At 35.8% G+C, this 23,197-nt stretch overlaps 1 protein-coding gene across 2 annotated transcripts in view; it reads left to right on the top strand.

Moving 5' to 3' along the window:
* Positions 1-23,197, top strand: part of C18H18orf25 (chromosome 18 C18orf25 homolog) — a 68,154-nt gene that overhangs the window by 20,485 nt on the left and 24,472 nt on the right. For both annotated transcript variants that reach the window (XM_026783421.1, XM_026783420.1), the window contains exon 2: positions 4,673-5,457. In XM_026783421.1, coding sequence (XP_026639222.1) covers positions 4,743-5,457 — 715 coding nt within the window. In that variant the 5' untranslated portion in view covers positions 4,673-4,742. The remainder of the gene's footprint in view (positions 1-4,672; positions 5,458-23,197) is intronic.

Genomic DNA, 23,197 nt, shown 5'->3' with positions numbered 1-23,197 from the left:
ACACACACACACACACGGAACAACTGATGAAAAAAGAGGCCATGAATTTGAAAGAGAACAAAGAGGGATATGGGAAGGTCTGGAGGGAGGAAAGGGAAGAGGGAAATGATATAATTCTATTATAATCCCCAAAATAATTAAAAAAGATAATTTGGTTGTTTGGCATGATTAAACTTTATGTATGATATCTTTCCTATTGTGTTTAGAGAGCTTTATTTTAATTCCATTATAATGAATTTTTTTTTTCAGGGCATGGAGAGATAGATGGGTCAGAGGTTAGGAGCACTAGCTGCTCTTCCAGGAGTCTTGAGTTCTATTCCTGGTAACCACATGGTGGCTCACACCCAACTGTAATAGAATCTGCTGCCCTCTTCTGATGTTCATGAAGACAGAGCACTCATGTATATAAAATATGTAAACAAATAAATCTCTTAAAAAAGAAATTTTTTATAGCTTGGATTTCTACTTTGATGACTTTCAGCTCCAACCCTGTGTTTAATTACAAGAAAATTATATCCTAGAGCAGTGGTTCTCAGCTTGTGGGTTGTGGCCCCTTTGAGAATCGAATTCCCCTTTCACAGGGATCATCTAAGACCATTGGAAAACACAGATATTTGCATTATGATTCATAACATTAACAAAATCACAGTTACTAAGTAGCAAAGAAGATAATTTTATGGTTTGGGTCACCACAAAATGAGGAACTGTATTAAAGGGTTGGAGCATTAGGAAAGTTGACCACTGTTTCCAGAGGGAAAGCTTTATGGAATTTATTGATGAAAAATGACCCAAATGACAGAGTGTCATGTCCAGAAAAAAAGCACTACTCTTTCAGAAGACTTTTATGCTAGACCTTTGAAAGAAAGATAATTGTTGTATATGATACAAAATTTAATAGGTACAAAACTGCATATAATAACATTTTTTCTTTTACCCTCTCTTTTTAAGGTAGCTGGTGGCATTACCATTTTATAACAAGAATACTTACTCAGATTCTTTGCCCTATAGACAGTCATAAATCATTGCTTGTACTTAAACAGATAGCATAATTACTTTTTCTTTGAGATTCATTTTTATTTGTGTGTTTGTGTGAGAGATACAGAAAATATGAATATGAGAATTATGGCAGCGTGTGTGTGTGTGTGTGTGTGTGCGCGCGCGCACCCCTGAAGAAGCCAGAGAAAGGCTTTGGGTCCTTTACAGCTGGAACTACCTGCAGTTGTGAGCTTCCCATTGTGAATGTTAGGAACTGACTGAACTCAGGTCCCCTGGAAGAGCAGCAAGTGTTCTTAATCACTGAGCCTTCTCACCTCAGCTGCCCACTCTCTTGATTCTTGTTTCTTGCTTTCTCTTGTTCTGATGACAGCAGTGGCCAGAGCTCCTACTAGTGTGACACCAGGTGCCTGAGCAGGTCCAGCAGCCCCTGTGTTGTACATAAGACTCCCAGTGCTGACTGACATTGACTGAGACTTTGCAAATAAGTCATACCAAAAAGTTCAAAATTTACACCAGCTGCTTTTAATGAGAGCATTGATCTTTCAGTGCAGGTTACGTCATCTTGCAGGATGAGAGCAGAGTAGATGCAGGCAAACATGGAGATAGGCCATGGGGGACAGTGGGGATGGTGCTGGGGAAACTGCCTTTGCTGGGTGATGTGCTAGTTAGTCCATAGATGGAATGAGGCCCTCATCTGATGCAGCTTTAGCTTTTTTAGAAGACCATACACCTTGGCAGCACTGAAGGAAGAGGCAATAAATTATTTTCAGTCTGATGATGCTATATTGTAATACTTTGAAAAGGTCTAGTGCTTCCTTCTTTCAAAAGAAGGTTTTGTGTTTACTTTACCTTCATTTTAGTATATTTTAGATATTTTACTTTTAAAAAATCTTTATTTTTAGAGTGTATGAGTGGATTCTCAACAGAGAATCAATTGAGATTCTCTTGCTCTTTCAAGTCTCATATAGCTCTAGCTAGCATTGATCTTGTTACGTAGTCAAGGATGATCTTGAATTTTTGTTCTTCCTACGATCACCTCCTGATTAGAATTACACACATACTTAGCCATGCCTTATTTGTGTAGTGTTTGGGTTTGAACCCAGGACTTTTACAAACGCCAAGCCCACCAACTCCCACCTAAGCTTTCCCCAAACTTACTTACTTACTTACTTACTTACTTACTTATTTATTTATTTATTTATTTGAGGGTGGGGCACACCCATGTGATACAGTGTGTATATAGTGATCAAAGGACAGCTTATAGGCTTTTCCACCCTGTGGATCCCAGGGCTGAATCAGGCCATAGGCTAGGTGGCAAGTGCCTTTATGTTACCCGTTAAACCATCTTGCCAGCCCCAACTCTTGCTGCTTTTATTTTTATCAGAAAAATTTGGCTTATTATGTTTTTAGTCCAAGAGTTTTTTATATAGACATACAAATATTTCATGTTTTTAGCATATTTTATTTGTGATATTTTCTTTATTGATTTAGCCTATACTCCCTCTGTTGGCTTTCAGGAGTGTTACATTTCTTTTAGAACTGTAAAATTTCTATGCTTATTTTCATTTAGTTAAAAAATTAGTCATATTATGAATATGTTTATGAAGTAGTATATACAAGAGTCTCAAATTAGTAAATGCTCTAGTAAGAATATTTTAGTATTCTTGTTTGTTAAGTTTGTTAAGGAAACTATCACAATGCCCATTTTATTGGAGAGCAGAGCTATGCAAAGCAAAAAATGATACATAAAATACCATGTTTGTATTAATTAAAAATGGTGTTTCGAATGTAAGAGCAATAAAAGGACTTTTCTGATATTTTCTGGTTTCCGTCATGAAATGAACTGATACTTGGTAGACTAAAGTAATGGAGGTACTGTATTATACTTCACTAGCATGCCATCATGATGAACGAACGTTTGCACCCGTGGCCTATGGGGCATCATGGTCCTTGCCTTCTCTATTCTGTGTACAAGTTGAGGGAGTGGCTTGCCTTGCTCCTTCTTACTATGCTCTGGAAAACCATCGATTAATGAAATTTTCCATGTAAAAGGGTACAGAGTGGTAGTTAAAGATTATATTCTACTCATGATTGATTAGAGTTGTGTCCTTTATGGTAGTGATTAGAACATTGGGTGCTAAATTTAGCAAATAAAGGTATAAAATGCACAGGAAGTTTTTCTTAAACCTTTTTTTAAAGGAAACGGTGAAGAGATAGCTCTTTCAGAAGACCTGACTTTGACACCTAGAACCCATGTTAAAAATTCAGGTGCAGGAGTGGCAAAGACAGACTTCCCTACAATTCAGTGACCAGCCAGCATAGTGGAATTGGCCATCTCCAGGCCACTGAAGGACCCTGTCTCACAAACAGGTGGATGGCTTTTGAGGAATGACACAGGAGGTTTTTTTCATCTATCCCCGACATGCACCTGCACACATACATGCATAAAAAAACGCATCACCAACCCCTAACAATTCATACGTGTACATAGATAGTTCTCCTTTTTCTTTGGGGAATTGAGTATAAAACCATCATTTTAATTATATGATTCCCAGGCTACTGCTGTATTTAGTTGTACTGGAACATTAAACATGTTAGGCAAACACTTTGCTATTAAGCTACATCCCAGCCCTTCCTCCTTTATACCTATTTACTTTTTTTATATTTATTTATTATGTATACAATATTCTGTTTGTGTGTATGCCTGCAGGCCAGAAGAGGGCACCAGATATCATTACAGATGGCTGTGAGCCACCATGTGGTTGCTGGGAATTGAACTCAGGACCCTTGGAAGAGCAGGCAATGCTCTCAACCTCTGAGCCATCTCTCCAGCCCCCTACCTATTTACTTTTTAAAAATTATTTTATATGTGTAGAAGTATTTGCCTGCATGTGTATGTACAGGGATATATGATCCCCTGGATCTGGTGTTATAGAAAGGAGCAGCTGTGTAGGTTCTGGGAACCAAACCAGGGTATGCTGCAAGAACAGGAAGTACTCTTAACCTCTAAGCCATCCATCTTTCTGCCCCCTTTGTTTTAATTTTGAGACAGGGTCTTCCAAGTTGTCAAAAGTTGTTCCAAAGTCAAGTAGGCCTTGACTTTGGGAGCCTCATACCTCAGCCTGTCAAGTAGCTAGAATTATAGGCCTGTGCTACTACTACCATGTCCAGGTCAGACTACTCTTTTTTTTTTTTTTTTAATAGGGTCTCAGTTCTAGGTAGTGGTGAGGATTGAACCCCACCTTCCTATATATGAGTTAAACACTCTACCAACTGAACTCCACCTCCAGACTCAGAATAGTTGTATTTTAAACCATTCTTTTCATTTGTAATAAAGTCAGATAAACATTAATTATATTAAAGATTTTCTAAGATTCTTTCTTGAATGTTTTTAAGTCTTTCTTATTTTGTTGCTACACTACTTTCCCAACCCTATCTAAAGTTCTAAACTTAATTCTTTGGTTACGTACTGTAATTACAGCAATAGGGGATTAGGGTTCTGCTTTTAGTAGATAAAGACTGCTAGGATTGTGCTGCTGTTAAGGAACTAAGTATGGATACATAATATCTTAAGGGTCTGCCTAAGTAGTAACTTTTGACACTTAGAAAAATAGCATACTGTATAGGTTAAATAATCTTTCATTTCTAGTCACTGACTTTATGTATTTTCATACAGGCTGCTTTCCTGTTGCATCTTTGATATCGTTTCCTAGTCTCTGCCCCATGATTTAATTTGGAATTCTGAAATGAAGATGGAGGAGACAGTGGGAAAAGTAGAAGACCTCATTGAGTCTGCAGCCCCACCAAAAACCTCCGAACAAGAGACAGTCAAGGAGGAAGATGGTTCTGTAGAACTGGAATCTCAAGTTCCGAAGGATGGTGTAGCTGACTCTACAGTTCTTTCTTCAATGCCGTGTTTGTTGATGGAACTAAGAAGGGACTCTTCAGAGTCTCAGTTAGCATCCACAGAGAGTGACAAGCCCACAACTGGCCGAGTCTATGAGAGTGACTCCTCTAATCATTGCATGCTTTCCCCTTCCTCTAGTGGTCACTTGGCTGATTCAGACACGTTGTCTTCTGTAGAAGAGAATGAACCCTCTCAAGCAGAAACAACAGTAGAAGGAGATACATCAGGAGTGTCTGGTGCCACTGTTGGGCGCAAGTCTAGGCGATCCCGTTCTGAAAGTGAAACATCTACTATGGCTGCCAAGAAAAACCGGCAATCGAGTGATAAGCAGAATGGCCGAGTCACCAAGGTTAAAGGTCATCGGAGCCAAAAGCACAAGGAAAGGATCAGACTACTGAGGCAAAAACGGGAGGCTGCTGCAAGGAAGAAGTACAACCTGCTACAGGACAGTAGTACCAGTGATAGTGACCTGACTTGTGACTCAAGCACGAGCTCGTCAGATGACGATGAAGAAGTTTCAGGGAGCAGCAAGACAATCACTGCAGAGATACCAGGTAGAGGATGTTTTTTAAACTGACTGTAAAGCACCTGATGGCCTTTCTCAGCTGTCAGACTCATTTAGATGAGTGACATTTGAAAAAATCCAGGAGACCTGCAGCTCTGTATAAATGTGAAGACTGCAGTCTATTAACAAGACATGGCCAGCTTAAAACACAAACAAACCTGTTCTGAGTTGCCAGTGCACTTTAGCACATCAGCAGAAACATTAAGTGGTTAATGACAGGGACAAGTTTAATTTTTAAGCAATGGAATTCTTACAGGTCTTTCTCTGTAACATGCTATCTGAACTTCCATCATTGCCTTTTTAGCACTCCATAGATTTACTACTCACTGTTCAGCATTATCACTAAGTACATTTTCCTCAGGAATAGGCACCTTGCTTTATTATCTAGTCTCTGCACTTGAGCTTATGGTGTCTGGAATAATACATTCTTTCATTGAAACTTTCTAATTACTGTTCCTCCTAAAATAATAGTTTTGTGTGTTTTCCTACCAGGCTTAGTGGATGATAAACTAGTTACCCATAATTGCACATTTTTTTTATCCTGTAAATTGTAAAGAATTTTTTTAAAAAAACTTTCCCCTTGACCTCCCAGGCTTTAAAAAGTTATTTGGAAATTGGCTTCTCTCAGCTCTCATAGAGAAAAGGGTCTGCAGTTCATTACATTTTTAACATGTCTAATTTTCCTGTGTTGTCACATCTCATACTGTGTGCTACAGAGGCAGTCTTGAGATTCACTTCTTAAGTGAAGAATTCTCATTATTGAAGAGAATTATATGCCTAGCAGTATTTTGTAAAGTAGCATACTTAATAGGTCGTGACAGCTTTTGTTTATTCCTGCATTACAGAGGGGAAAGTTTAGGTTTTTCTAAAGTTTTATAGGTGATTTTTTTTCTTTTTAGTTTTCTGTTTTATGCATAAGGCAACATATTGCTAGTGTATAAAATATATTTCAAGAAAAATTATATTGATCATCTAAATTTATACCTAATCATGTAAACTCAATACCAAGAATGATTTAGAAAGCACTTTATAGGTGTGAACTCTAACAATAAGCCTTTCATATAGCATATTAAATACGAGTTTAAACAGTCCTGAGATGCTTTTTCCTGTGATAATATCTTGATTGAATTCTTTTACTACTTCCTTATATTAAAACTAATGGGAAAAGATGAAGTTCATGAAAGAAGCAGACTTTTGGGTTGTTCTAAAGCATGTTCTAGGTATATTTCAGTTTTTCATTTAATAATACTGTAAAGGAAGCCTTTAAATACCTATAAAATTGTTTGTGTATTCTTATATTCTGTTCTAATCTATTAATTAAGTTATAATGGATCTCCTGAAACAGTACTTAATTCCAGTTATAAACAGATTTTCTTTTAACCACCTCAGCACTTTGCCTTTTTTATGGAAAGGGAGAAGGTGAGTGAATAAAATTCTTTTTAAAGCTGGAATCCCATTGTAGAGGTGAAATGAGTAATATCTAATGAACACTCTTTATTTCCTTAAGTATATATAGACTAGTTGTTGTTTGTTCATTTCTGACTGTCATAACCTTTTTAAGACTTCTGAAATACTGATATTCTTTCTGTTTGCCATCTATTCTGAATTGTATACCAATCAAACATTGAAGTAAATTAATATTTACTATAGTTTCTATTTTTTTATACAACTTGGTAAGTTTTTGGCCTTTGAGAAGAAGCAATAGTTTCTAAGGTAATTGTGGGAAATGAATTGATAGCTGAAGATGGAGCCACTGTATGACTGTGATGTACACTGCTAATGTTTTTGGAGTTGAAGGTGGCTGGCCCTATTCACACATAGAACAGGTATAAATGGTCTTTTTTGGTAATTGTGCAAAGCAGAAAACAATGAACTAGTGTTTAAACTTAAGAAACTTCAGGTCAACCATATTGTTATCTCTGAAAAACTGTGACCTTGTCCATTTCTACTGTGACAGACATATATTTTTTAATTTCCTGAGTCACATTATGACTTTGGTTCAGAAGGGAGGCACACTCAACCTTTAGCAAGAGTAGTTGTTAAAAAATGCTGTGAACCAACTTCAGTGCAGCAACATGGACATTTGGGTGAACTTACATTGGATGTGCCTAAGAGAATCTTTGGATGCTGAAATTTGAATCCAGCTGTTTACACAGAATGGAAAGCAATTGGAACAGTAAAATTTCCTACTATGTGATTTTTGTCAAGATACAAGCAGTTTAGTAATTCAGAAAATGCTTTATTATAAACTTTCGTTTCGTTACATCTTAAAAATTGATTGTACTATATGTCAAGTAATTTAACAGTATATTTTCTTTTAAAGAATGTAGATAATGATGAAGACCAGTACAGTCTTACTGAATTAGTTTGATGTCTTGGGAAGAGATGTTTATGAAGTTTTTTTTTTTTTAAATCAGTTAACTGATAGGCTACTTAGTATTGCATTGTACCATTTTCTTGAGGTTTTTAGAAATATGGATGCTTTAAATACCTGTTTGGAAGAACATGATAAAGATAATCTGGCAGTACTTTCATTTGGAGAACTTAGAGCTTTTATGATAAATTTATAGTATTCTATAGTAAACTAATGTAAAAATGCTATGTGATAGTTACCTTGAGTAGTTAAGGCTTTTATCAAATGCCTGACTTATCTCTAGAGTTTTTGGTATGCTTTATATATTATCTTTGCAGTTTTATAATTGGAACATTTATGGTTTTTGTTTTCTTTACAGTTTATGACTGAACATTTTTTCATTGGGGGGGGTACAGTTTCTCTGTAAAACACTCTAGCTCTGTAAAGTTTGTTGGAAGGGTTTTGGTTTTAGTCAAGAATAATGGGCATTAGACTTCATTTCTAGGAATTTCCTGAGTTCACATTTGTATCAGTGTATATGTGGGCATCCAGAAAACATTGTTTTTTTCTGGCCCTTCCTTTTCATCAACAGTTAGCATAGAGTGAGCTTTAGGGTGGCTTTGTCTCATCTTGGCTCTTATGACCTACTTTTGTGTGGTCTTAAAATGCTTTTTCAGAACGAGGTTCCAGAAGGGTACCCATTGTGTCAGGTAAGAGGCAGTTGTCTCAGCTGGTTTACCTTTTTTTGGAGTAGGTGAGGATGCTTAGTGAGAACAGATATGTACAATCACCTGAATTCTTAATTCATGTGACGCTCTCAGACCAGTTCAACCCTACTGAAGCCAGCAACTTTACACCTAATATCCACCACAAATATTGATATGCTCAGATGTATCATGACAAATTTGTCTAGAAAGTTTTTCTGATTATTATACTTAATCAAGTAATTCTTGGCTAGAATTAAACATTCTTGAAAAGTGACAAATTTGGGGTTGAGAGATAGCTCAGTGGTTAAGCATGAGTACTGCTCTTTTAGAGGTTCAGTTCCTAGCGTCCACATGGATAACCTTAGTCCTAGGGGATCTGATGCCTCTGGCCTTCATGCATATATGTATGTGCACACGCCTGCTCATAGATACATACACAACACACAATTAAAAATAAAGATAAATCTCTTTTTAAATAGTAGTAAATGTTTAAGTTACCCATAATTTCACTTTTTAAAAATGACTTTTAAGCTTTCTTATTAAAAAAAATTTTTTTTCCTGTGTACAGTTGTTTGCTTGAATGCATGTATGTGGCCATAACTAGAGTTATGGATTGCTGTGAGCCACCATGTGGGTGCCTGGAATTGAACTCAGGTCTTCTGCAAGAGCAACATGTGCTCTTAACTGCTGAATCATCTCTCCAGCCTCCCATAATTTCACTTTTGTTGATATTTGAGTATGCTGTCTTTTTGTTTTTTGTTTGTTGTTTGTTTTGTTTTAATTGATTTTATTGAGCTCTAGATTTTTCTCTGTTCCCGTCCCTTTCTCTCCCCTCCCCTTCTACCCTCTCCCATGGTCCCCATGCTCCTAATTTACTCAGGAGATACTGTCTTTTTCTACTTCCCATGTAGATCAGATCCATGTATGTCTCTCTTAGAGTCCTCATTGTTGTCTAAGGAGTATGTTGTCTTCTATAATACCTAACAAAATTTGTCACACTGGGTAAACTTTCTTTATAACATTGCATTTTGAACCTTTAACTAATACATTATCCTTTATATTATTTGGATTTTGAATAATTTAGTTAACTATAAAAATAACTTCCCTAATGTTTGCCATTTGGGCCATTTTTATATTTTGCGGTTATAAATTAAAGAGTATGAGCACTTAGGGATTCTGACCATATAGAAAATAATCTTTAAAAATACATTATTTACTTTATCTTAGAGTTTGAGTGTTTATGTATTGTATTCATTTTATGGATAAATATTTATTTATTCTTGTTGATTTGGTGAAGAATTGGAGCTTCAGGTTAATTTGTGTTACGTTGCTGTTTAGTGAAGTTGAAAAACTACCTTTGCCACTTGTTTCTTTTGGTAAATAATTTTCATGTTCTTCATATGTTTTCTTCTTGGCACATGTGCTTTTTTTCTTCTTAATCTGTAGTGGTTCTTAACCTATTGGGTATTGCTTGGACAGATTTTGGTATTAATCCAAGCAGTAGGGGCTCATAGTAGAAGACTTTTAGACTCCTAAGGATCCCCATGAAGCATTCTCTCCTTGATTGACTATGAAGTGTCCCCCAGTGGCTGAAAGCCTCATATAGCTAATGTAAGTACGTTTTCCATAATCTGGAGTTAGTTTGGCAGCTGTTTAGAACCTTCAGGTAAAAACTGTTCTGAGTTTAGTAAATGCAGACTAGGCTAAAAGAGTCATGCAGCTTTTAACCTAGCTATGTATTTTAATAGCCACTTAAAACTTTTGGTGCCCAGGCCACACTCCAGCCAATCAAATCAAAATCTCCTGGGTCTGATCATGGGTACCAGTGCCTTTACAACTCTACAGGTGAACTGCTCAGTTAGCCAGGAGTTGTGGCTTGATCCAGATTGTGGTGAGAATGACTCCTGGAAAACTGGTAGTCTGGTCACCGGAGTTGCCAGTGGGTGTGAGGTTCTAAAAAATGATGTCTGATTACTGGAAATTAGAGTTGTATACTGTACACAATTCTTGGGGGGCACCTCCTTCTCCCTTTAAGTGAAATGTTTGACAGTATTTGATGAGGTAACTGGCCTCGGCTAGTGATTCTCCTGCTTCCACCGCATTTACCACCACACCCACCCTAAGTGTTTTTAAAGCATATGTTGTTTAAGGATGTTGTCTGGATGTTACAATGTCTGCATGTTAAATTTATAGGCTTTGAAGTAGATATCCTTTGGCAACCTTTCATGTTGAAACACAAAGATAAATTATTCTTATCCTTCTGGTCTAAAATGAGTGTCTACACTAACTTTGTATTTACAACACAGACTATACCTTAGTGTTAATAAAAAGACCATATTTACTTAAGATGAGACTATCATCCCTGTTTTTTAATTTTTTTTAACAAACTACTTTTTAGTAGTTTTCAATTCACAGCAAATTTGAACAGAGTTTTTCTAATTCCTTCCTTCACATTCAGCCTCCGTATTGTCAGCAACCCAATTAAAGTGTACACTAAAAAAAAAAAAAATGATAAGCCTACATTGACCTTCTGTTAATCACCTAAAGTTCTTCCTGTACTGTTTGGAATTCACTTCGTTTTTCTAAGTTCTGTGGAGTTTTAATTCTTGAAATTTATATCTGTTAGTGTTTATGGCTGGCAGTCATCTTTTTGAGGCTAGGGCTTCTGTTACTGTTCTTAGTATAAGTGTCCTCTCACCATTTCCTGAATTCAAGTTTTAAATACTTGCTTATATATATATCAAGAAATAGGCAGTGTCAGTATCTAACAGATCGTTTCTGCTTTCTGATTTCCTTTCTTAACACTTATTTTTACCCAGCACATGCAGTGGGGCTAAAAGGAAAATGGTTACTCAAGGCAGGAGTTTAATGAAAGACTTGGCTATTTATCAAGTTCAAGGCTAGCCTAAGCCACCTAATGAGACCCTGTCTCAAAGATAGTATAGAGTTCAGGTACCCTGTAGTTACTCACAGCCCCAGGAGGCTGATGCAGAGTGACCGCAAGTTAGACCAGCATGGCTATGTAACGCGACACTGTCTCAAAACCACAAGGAGAATAAAGTGTCAATTCTGTTTGATCTGATCTTCCTAAGCTGAATACACAAGAAGAGAAGGTACATACTTCTCAAAGAATCATGTAATACAGACAAAGCTTTTCTTTAAACAATTTTTTAAAAGTGGAAATAGTGGAGAAAGTAGTCAGAAGAAAAGGGGTAAGATGAAGTTAGAGGAAATATAGGTAACAAACTTGAAGAGGTTTTTATTACTAAGTAGAAAAGGGGCTAAAAATTAGTTCAGTAGCATATAGGTATAGAAAAAAGGATGGCATGATTAAAAGTTCTTACTGTCTGCAGTTACTCTTGATAATGAGGCATTCTTTTGCATCTTTGTAAATAGCCACTAAATGATAAAGTGAGCCATTCTTTCAGAAATAACCTGGAGGAAACATGATAGAACAGTTTATAAGATTGTGTTTCCAATTTTGTTTTGTTTTGTTTCGTTTTGTTTTTTTCAGTGGTGCTGGGTATCAAATCCAACCAAGACTTTGCACATGCTAGGCAACCATCACTGAGCTGTATCCCAATCCCAGTACTGTTCATACAATTTCTTAATGTAGAGATTTTATAAGCCCAACATTGATTGCTCCCCTCAGTCATTTTATTAGCAAGTATTTGTGTACCTAATATACAGTGTTGGGGGCATAATAGTAAATGAAGTCTTTTTCCTCACGAAATGTACTCTTCCCAGAGGAGCCAGATAATAAATGCATTCATTGTTACTAGGTGGTTCTATACTATATAATAATAATAATAATAATACAGCATATATTATCAATACTAATAGTAACAATCACCACCACAACAATAATAAAGCATATAAAGGAGAAAGACTGAATGAGAATTAGATAGAAAAGCTATTGTAGATAGTATAGTCAAGACTGGTGTGAGAAGGTAGCCTATTTAACATTGGTCCTAAAAATGAAGCGTTTAATACTGTTAGTTTTATTCAAGGCCTAAACCAAAACAGTCCAGCTCAAGGATGAACAGTTTGTGTAGGGCCAGTTTGTGAAGTTCAGCTAGAATCTTATGAAGCTACTCTTCTACAGAATATCAATACTTATTTATATGTTCACATATTTGGAATATGCTAGATTATGTGAAAACAAGTTTCTGTACTACAGGACAACTTAAGACTATTAATAAAGCCTTTATAAGGGATAAATATAATTCTCACTATGCCTTATTTATTCAATTTATTTATTTTTCTATTTATTTATTTTTGCAACAGGGTCCCATTATAGCCCAGGCTGGCTTCCAGTTGAGGGTGACCTTGAATTTACAACCCCCCCCCACCTTCATCTTCCAAATACTGGTATTATAGGATTATAGGAATGTATCGCTGCATCTAGTTTCATGCAGTGTTGGAAATTGAACCCAGGCTTCACGCATGCTAGGCAAGTATGTATATCCTACATACTTAGCCTGTGTACCTCAACCTTTAAACACAGGGCTCCTCTGCTACATACAGTCCTCTTAACACCCTGGCAGACACTATGGCTTTTATAAGACTGGCCCAGAAGTTCACATAGATTATGTACATCCTTTATGTGTTTCCCACACAATTTAAAAATAAAAGCTTTCAGTCAGGTGAGAATTATGGGTCCACCTGACCAAGAATTACCGTTTAGAATTCTAAAAGCCAACACAGTCAACATAGTCAAATATACAGTGATTCTTCACTAAAGCTGTACATTAAAATTATCTTGAAAACTTAAAAAAAAAATAAGCTTTGTATATCTTGGAGCCATTGTGGCTTGTGGTATTGTAAAGCCACTCCAGGTTCTTACATTTATCAAAGGCTAAAAACCAGTTAACTGCAGGTAAAGACAGTTGTACAGTAAGAAAACCAATTTTCCCAGATAGATCATTGAAGCTATAATAAAAGGTAACATCATATGATATTGGTAATTTTATTAATTTGGCTTGGTTAGTGAATTCCAACACTGCTTATCAGTGGTATATCCATCAGGCTTAAAAACAAAACAGCGCTGTTGCCACTTTTCTGAGTTAAGTGTGTTTAAATAAAAATACACTTTTCTAAATTATTAATGTGTTGTTAAGTGGTCTCTGTGTCTCAAAGCTGGCATCAGTTTTGCTGATATCATTCTACGAATGACATCACATCAGCTAAATGTGAGTGAGTGTTCAAGGAAATAGGAAATGCCAAAATTCCTTGACGAGAGGTGTGGCGTATGAGAAACTGGATAGGCAGTGTTCTAGAAGATGCCAGTAACTGTTTTGCTGAGTTACAGAGATAGGCAGAAGTCCTCAATGTAGGTAGGTGGGAAACTAACTCACTTTGACATTGATGAAGACAGTGAGCAGCCCTTGAGCCCAGGGGACCCAAAACACAGCTGGTTACTCCAAGAATTTCCCCTCACCTCTTCAGGTGCTTAAATGCTGATCCCTACCCTTGCAAATACAGTAATCCTTTGTCAGTTCTTATGTTCCTTACCCCTTTGAAGGTTCGCAGTATTTTACAATTCCCAAAGACGTAATAGTTTTCTTTTTTTAAAATATATTTATTTATTATGCATACAATATTCTGTCTGTGTGCAGGCCTGAAGAGGGCACCAGACCTCATTACAGATGGTTGTCAGCCACCATGTGGTTGCTGGGAATTGAACTCAGGACCTTTGGAAGAGCAGGCAATGCTCTTAACTGCTGAGCCATCTCTCCAGCCCTGACATAATAGTTTTCTAGTTATCATTGCTAAAAATGGAAGCATTTCTAAATTATCTATGAATGTATCACTGAAGTGTGTTGTCCATTTTATGGATTAAGTAAACAGTATATTTGCCTATTAGAAGTTTCTTTTGATGGTATTTTAACAGGTTTGCTTTGATTTTTCTTTTTAAATTAGGTGAGCCTGGTGGCATATAAACATAATCCCAGCATTTGGGAAATAGGGCGGCAGGAATACCAGTAATTTCAAAGCCAGCTTTGGCTAATTTGCAAGTTCAAGGCTAACCTGGGCTGTTTGAAACCATTTCAAGAAAAAAAAAAAAAAAAGCAAAAGTATTAAAAACAGAAAGCAGAAGTTTGGTAAGTTTTAGCTTATGTTTTATTTTGTAGATTGGAACCTAAACCATATTTTTGCAACAATAGGAAGGAATGATTATTCCTTTTATGTCTGTTCATGTAAAAAAGCTAAATAAAAACTTTAATAAAGGATAATTAGTAGAAACTCATGGGTGGTTTATAACTTGAGAATATCTTACGTATTTTTTCCATAAACATTTGTCAACTCCTCTGATTCAAATCCTGTAATTTTTTATGAAGATTATGAAAGAATACACTACATGAGCCTTTTCATAGTCTTTGTTATTTAGTGAACTAATTTGTCAGTAGTCTTCATTAATTAATTTCTCGAGTAAATTTACTTTTATACCAGCTATGCAACATACTGTATGGAATACCATAGCATGATGGTGCAGGCCTGTAATCCCAACATTTAAGAGGCTGAGGCTGGAGGAGTATGAGTTTGAGGTCAGTCTGGGTTATAACAAGATCCTTCCTTAAGGGAAGGGGGACAGTATTGTAGGAAAGGCCATCTTACTGCAGGTTGACTTCCTGCATGAGGAAAAATAGTGCAGTAGTTCCCCTTATGGGGAGAGGGTGTGTTCTAAGAATTCCAGTGGATGTTATGCACTGCATATACCAAGCCCTGTATATACTGCTTTTTTCTTTATGTACATCTGCTATAAAGCTTAGTTTATAAAGATGGCACATTAAGGTTAATAGCAATAATAAAAATAGAAAAGTTTTAACAGTACACTAAAAAACTGTTGAATTAGTGTCTCAAAGCATCCTTTTGGACTGCATTTACCCTTACTGTGGTGTAGTAAGATGGCCGATACCTTGCCTTCATGGTGAAGTGAGTGCTACTGGCCTAAGACTTGGCCTGTTATATGCATAAGTTACTTCAACAAAAGTACTGCAATACTAAAACAGTTTGATAACTGAGATGGTGACTATTTTTTGTAGATTCTCTGGACAAAGGGATGGTTCAGAACTTGAGCTCAGGGCTGTGTAAAATTTCATCACACTACTCAGAACATTGTGCAAATTAAGATTTGTGAATTAGTCATTTCTGTGGTTTCCTCTTTTATTTCGGTCTTTTGCTAACTGTGGGGTAACTGAAACCAAGGAAAATGAAAGTGTCTTTAGTGGGTCAATACTCTGCTTTTCAGTGTTACACAGATAAACTTTAATCTTGAGCTTTGAATTAACCCTGGCAAATATCAGTCAGTGGAATTGAGTGGGTTTTTAAGTTGCTAGTGAAAAAGTTTTAGTTAATTTTGCTTTTAAAATAACTAGTTTAATTTTGTTTTCATTCCTTAGTCTGAAAATAGTCTTTGATAGTGTTAAAAGTCCCGTGGAGTATAACAAAGAGAATAAATATGACAGGATTGACAGACTTGTTAGATTTGGTGGTGTGAGCCTCTAATCCCAGGATTGGGAAAGTGGAGGCTGGAGAACTAGGAGTTCAAAGTCGTTCTTGGCTATATAATAATCTCCTCTGCCCCTGAAACAAAAACAGAAGTCTTGCAGTATGATAGATGTGCTTGAATGTGGGTTTCTTCTTTTTTAAATATTTTTGAGGGTTTGTAGGAATGTGGTGAGAGACAGCTAAATTGAAGCATGAAAGTCTTCAATAAGGGATACATAATTTTGCTGTTTAACTGAGTTTTAGGTTATACTTTCTTTTAGAGAAAGTTGGCCTTCACGTCAATGAAAAAAAATAGTTTTATTTATTTATTATGTATGCAACTTCATCAACTCAGGAAAAAAACCAAATTCTATGTTTTGCAGACTAGGTAGTATATTTAGAAGTTTGCATGTAAGAAATTGAAACCTATAATTCATCTTAATATTTCTCAGTAATTTTACGTGAAAAAAACCCGTTACTTCTTTCCCAATGTATTTTGAGACAAGCTTTCTTATTGCACAGGCTGGTCTTGAACTAGTTGTGTAGCTGAGGATAACCTTGGACTTCTGATCCTCTTGTCTACCACACCCAGTTTATGAAGTGCTCAGGCTTTATGTATGCTAAGCAGGCATTCTGCCAACTGTGCTATGTTCCAGGCCCATTGTTTTTCCTTATGGGTGGTCTTGATTTAACCCAGGGCCTCATACATGCCAGGCAGGTATTACTGAGCATCCAAATATTTACAACTATTAAATTAAGAGTAATAGACTCAGCTAAGGTTTTCCTTTTTCTTAGGAGGTTTGAATTAAATACTTGTAATTTTTTATGTTCAAAACATAATGTATGAGAATTTTGAGTTGACTGTGGAAAGTTTAATATGTTCTTGCCTAAGAATATCTTTGTAGGCTGGGCGATGGTGGCGCATGCCTTTAATCCCAGCACTCGGGAGGCAGAGGCAGGCGGATCTCTGTGAGTTCGAGACCAGCCTGGTCTACAGATCTAGTTCCAGGACAGGCTCCAAAGCCACAGAGAAACCCTGTCTCGAAAAACCAACCCCCCCCCCCAAAAAAAGAATATCTTTGTAGATTGATGTTCTCATTACTGTGTAATGAGTTGAAGGTTTATGAACTTTGTTTTTGATCAGTTGAGGTAAGGTTTGAACATCAAGATTTTTCCCTGTAAAAGATATAGGAGTTTATTATAACTGATATTTTCTCTGAAGTGAAAGTACAGTTACAGACTATGTCAGATCTTATAAATACATACATGTATAGATCTTCAGTTTATATCAGCAGAAAGAGTGGCCTGCTTTTGAATAGCTAACTGAGCTTTGCTCAGTAATCTCTCCTTGAAATTGGGAAGTTTTTAGAGGAAATTAATTTTGTCTTTACTTTCATTCTGGAATCACAGATTTTCCTAGAAGTAGACTATAGACATAAACATAGTACTTTCATGTCAGCATGTTGCTATGACTTTCTAATGCATGCATTAACTTAATGAGTTCTGTTTTGCTTTCTGATATTTAACATAGTAAACAAGTAATATATAATTAAAATTTTTGTTTATTTTTAAAATAAAAAGACCAATTCTTTTAGAAATAACCTGTAAGAAAATTACACTGGTATTGATTATATTGGCTGGACATAGTCTTATTTTTGTTGTTAAGAACTCTATGGAGGGTTTTTTTTGTTTTTTTTTTTTTTTAAGAGACAGTGTCTTACTGTGTAGTCCTTACCAGGCCTAGAACTTACTATGTAGATTAGGCTGCCCTTGAAATTACAGAGATCCACCTGCCTCTACTTCCCAAGTACTGACTGAGATTAAAGGCATGTGCCACCACCCTGGATGGATATATATATACACATACACACATACATACACACACATATACATCCCTCCCAAGAATTAAAAAGGAAAAATTCAACTAATTGGAATTTTTAAGTAATAGTTGATATTTTCAGATAATAAAATACTGTTTTGAATATTGAAGATATGTTAAATACTTGTCATTTTGGGAGGTCTTCTCTGCAAAAGTTTGGGTAAAGATGTGGAAGAGGGTTTTGGTAGAAAGAAGAAATTCCATAACACACTGATTTAATTCAAAGAATATATACTAAATTATTAAAATTTATCTTGGACTAAAACTTGGCATTCTATAGTTTTCAGAGTTTAGCCTTAAGAGTAATTTTGCAGTAGAAACATACAAAAATTTTACCCTGGTTTCTTTTTCACTCAGTGCCTTAAAGATAATATGTTGTAACTGTCTTAAGGATTATTCTTTTGAGACTAGATTTCACTCGAACAGTAGCACCATTTCCAGATTGCACAGATTCAAAATCTTCCTTCAAAATATTTGAGTTTGTATTATGAACATTTAGAAAACTGGATTATTGAATTTGTCTTCAGTCAGGCAGATGCCAGTATTCTGAAAATCACAAGTGAGAATTGTTTCCAGATTAGTGATAACAGTTTAATGTAGTTGTTGTTTAAGTACCTAGTAGTCTGCCTTTCCTTTTCCATGAATTTCTGTAGTTGTCCAGCAATTTAAAAATGATAGAACCTGTGTCTTGTTTGGATATACTTCTAAGTCTGTAAGGGTTAGTCCTGCCAGGAAGCATCTTTCTACCCACAATGCTAGTCCAGCCATTGCTGAAATGCTTTTATGTAAGAGTAACTTTTAACAGGAGTGTTCCATCTCTTAATATCTACATATAGAATGTTCTTTTATCTATTGGGTGATTGTTTTCATTTGTGGCTTTTTCCCCCATGGGATAGAGAATTAGACAGTCAAGTTGAAGACTTAACAAAAAGTTGTCGTTCACTTACATTATTTGGCAGGTGTTAGGGAGTGTGTTGAGTCATAACTCTTACTGAATTAGTTCACCACAAATGAAACTAAAGTGTTTCACTTTCATTTGTGGCATTTAAAGGGCCAAATCCCCTCATAAAGTTAAATAATACTTTCTAATAATGTTTCTGTATTCTGTTTTCTCCCTGATATTTACTAGTTTGGCATTCTGAAATATTATATACCTATTCATTTGAAGAGACATTTGAAGTAACAGATTAAAGTAATTAGTTATTAGAGCCACTTAGGAGATAGTAACAATTGTATTGACATATTTTATACACATTATTAAAATTGAGGTAACTTTTAAAAGTTCAAGTAAAATTTTAGTGTAGAATACATAAGAAATTAAAAACTTAAGATTTAATATTTTACATGAGTTTAAATTATTTTTATTTTATATGTTTAAGTGGTCTGCTCAAATGTGTGTATATGTACCACATGTGAGCCTGTTGCCCTCTGAGGTCAGAAGAGGGCACTAGATACCCTTGAACTGGAGTTACTGATGGTTGTGAGCCATCGTATGAGTACTGAAGACAGAACCCTGATTCTCTGTAAGAACAGGTGCTCTTAACTGCAGAACCATCTCTCCAGCCTCTTGCATGAAGTTTTTTAAAGAAACTTATCTTTAATTTTCTCCTTTTTCTTCCTTCCTTCTTTCCTTTCTTTCCTCCCTCCTTTCTTTCTATTTTGTTTTTTTTCCCCCCAAATCAGAAAAAGGAGTCTAATCTCGAGGGATGTGTATACATACACATATATACCTATTACCTTAATTCCAAATTCAATAAAATTATTTGATGAGTGTCTAGAGGCAAATTCCTATGTTGTAGTCTACAGTGATAGCAATGGATCCAGTCATTAATACACTGTCCATTTGTTGCTTCCTAACATGCAGGGGGAAATGTCGTTCAATATAAACCTAGTTATGCTAATTAAATTGGAGAGAGGAAGGGCTTTTATTTTCAAACAGTATCTTTGGGCATAAATTATTGCTAACAGACTGAATAAAAAATATAAGATATCTAGCTTTGGCATGGTGGTGCATGCCTGTAATTCTAGCACAAGGAAAAATGGATCTCTGAGTTGAATGCCAGCCTGGTATGCTTTATGTAGCAAATTTCAGGCCTGTTTGTATTAATAGCAAGTTCCAGGCTATCGAGGGCTACATAATGAGATCGTTTCTTTAAAAAGCAAAACAAACCAAAAATGTGCACACACTCAAATGAATTTATTTTACTTATTGCTTTACTGTTATGTAGGTTTCAAGCAAGGGCCTCTGAGTATGCTTATGTCTAGGCTTATGAAAGCTTGTGTGGCTTGTACAAGTACACCGTGGCTGCTGATGAAAAAAATTATGTAGTAAGTCATTTTGTTCAGCAAGGCATCTTAAATTGATACTACTGATAAACTTGATTTGTCAATGACAAGGTCTTGCTATGTATCTGCCCTTGACTCTGCAGTCTTGCTGGCCCAGCCTTATCTCATCCTGGATCACAGGCCTTTTCTGCCTTGTTCGACTACTGATTATTTCCCTTTTTTTTCTTCCTGTTTCTTATTTTTTAATTTTATTTATTTTTAAGACAGGGACTCCTGTAATGCAGGTTGACCTGAATTTACTATGTAGCCAAGGATGATCTTGAACTTGCGATTCTCTTGGCTCCACCGCTCAAGTTCTGGGATTACAGTTGTGTATCATCACCCCAGGTCTTAAGATGCATTTTCAGTATTCAGTTGACTTTGCCTAATGGTAGTTACACTACAGGTATAGAAAAATGGTACATAGGCTTCTTGTTGTCTTTATACATATATAATAAAAAATTATGGACAGGCAGTTTTCTAAAAGTATTATATTCTATTTAGTTTAAACCTTTTTATTCTTTTAAAATGATTTAAATAATCTATGGGTAGTGGTGAGATTTTGTGTTATGCCACATATCAAAAAATATAGTATCAAAAATAGTTCTACCAGATTTATTAAACTTGCCCATTAAATATATTTTATTGATTTGTTTTTGTAAAAGTCTTCTTAGATTCTTCTCAGATCCTCTTCAAAAATGGCATAAGTGCCTTTAATCATAGTAAAGACAAGAAATGTGTCAGTTTATCTAGAAGGTATGTGAATTTATAAACATAAATAACATTGAATACTACTTCACTTCTGTGTTTTTGGAGGGGTTTGTAATTTTTGTTCTTTGAAGCTGAGAGAAGTTAAGAGTCAGCAGCAGACTAGGTAGAGCACTGAGTATGGAGTAGATGGTCTCATTGCTGTGTTAGGTCACCACAGTATTATACAAAGGAATGGCCTCCATAAATGTATTCTGATTTCTATTAGAACCTTGAAGGTTTGAGAAGAATGTTATTAAATTGCTGTTTTTATTTTATTGCATTTTCTTTATATCCTTTATACATCTGTGCATCTGGAGTGTAACTAATAGATTAAATAAAAAAATTAAAAAGAAATGTTTCTTGTTACTCTATTGAGGACTCTGTTGTAATTTTAGTCATTCCCTACCAGCTAGTTCATTCTGTTCCTGAATCAAGAAATAATATTTCTACAATAAAATTAGCAGTGTTAGTTTATAGTTAGGATAATGGATTTTACACAGTATTTTTTAGGGTGATTTTCAGTTTTGGAATTGGTATATTGAAAAGGGAGATAAACACCAATATAAACCTAAAAGTCTGTCTTTTCCTTTAAACTATGTGTTTTACTGGTTATCATGTTAAAAATCAGAGCATTTTGGAAAATGGCAAAATGTAGACCATGTCTGTTTAAAGAAGGAACTAAAATGGCCAGCGAGTGACTCCGTAGTGGGGAGCTAGACTTGGAGAGTTGTACTGGGTCTGCTCTCTGGCATCTGTAGCAGATGCTTTAGTCACTTTCTGCAGATCTCAGTCCTCAAGGCAGATGGCAACCTCTTCAGGTGCCCCTTGTCTGTATTTTTAGGTTAAGTATCTCTATAAGGGATACTTGCTTATCTTTTGAATTAGTTCACTTGACTCAGCGCTTTCTTTTCTCTGTAAATAATGCTGAACTGTTAGGCTGTCTCTTGATCAGCTTTTCAGGTGTTCTGAGGATCTGGAAGCACTCACTCCTTTACCTCTTTGATCCTCTCAGAGTGTGACAAATGAGGCACTTGTATCCATCCTAGGTAACTTTGTTTCTGAACAAAATGACTGACTGTTTATCAGCTTGAAGAAAAGACACTATGATTCCTAAAACCATTTCCATGGTAGGAACTTCATGAAGTTTCTCAATTTTAATAATTGAAATGAGTACAGAGGGAAAAGTTTAGAGCAGACTTTATTTTAAAGATAGCATAATTCCTAAACATAGAATGTAATGCATATTGCTGAATTGCATCTGTTTAATTCCCCCATTTAACATTTTTCTTTTTATTAAAATAGCTTTATGATGTTATTCTGAAGAAAAACATACTCACACAACTTTTGATATTAAGGTTACTTTTTCCAAAGATAGTACTTTTTAAAATTTTTGTTTTCTGTTGACATAATTCTAAGAGATGTTTGGGCTGCTTTCTTATTTATTCAAACGGTTCTGGATTTCTTTTTTTTCCTTGATAGTAATGAAAGAACAAAATAAGTATTTTCAAGCATTTTTCCACTTACAAATATAAATTTGTAGTTTTGTATTCTAGAGTACAGCAAAACTAGTGTCTTTTAAAGGTGGGCTTTTCTAAAATTCAGTCTCCTTTCTGTATGTTGAAGTCTGACCCTTTCCTTCAGTTCCTCTACACTCTGTTACTATCCACCATGCACATGAGTGCACCCATTTTATTTTCTGAGGTTCCTTGGCTAATTGATCCCTCAGAACCTTCCTTTCAGACTGCCTTCTTTCCTATCTCATTATCTGAGTGGTGTCTGTCCCCTCATTCTCCTCCTGGTGTTTTGTGCTAATGGCACTGGGCATTGGCCTGATGGGGGTAAGGGGGTCACTTAAGGTTCCTTAGTCGCAGCAGGACAGACATTCTTTTTGTTCAGGGATTGGAGAGATGAGGTGTAACAGATGAAAGGAATTTTTTTTTCTGGGCTTTGTTTTATATTTCTGTAGTCATAGAAATACTCAAAGGAATAAACCATGTTTGGTGCATTGCCCAGCATGGTCTAAGTGAAGGTGAATCAAGAGTGATGCTAGGTGTCTAGCATGCATGAGGAAGTCCTAATCTAGACTTAATTAGCTTTTATAATGAGAAACTGGAAATGTAAGTTAGTGAAAATGCACTGTAGGAAGGGATAATGCTGAGTGTGGACCAATCCAGAGTGATGCTGAATGTGGACCAATTCAAAGTGATGCTGAGTGTGGACCAAT

The sequence above is a fragment of the Microtus ochrogaster genome, chromosome 18, assembly GCF_000317375.1.
Source record: "Microtus ochrogaster isolate Prairie Vole_2 chromosome 18, MicOch1.0, whole genome shotgun sequence".
NCBI lineage: Eukaryota > Metazoa > Chordata > Mammalia > Rodentia > Cricetidae > Microtus > Microtus ochrogaster.
Note: the sequence above shows the minus strand (reverse complement) of the source record. Positions and strands in the feature narration are given on the sequence as shown.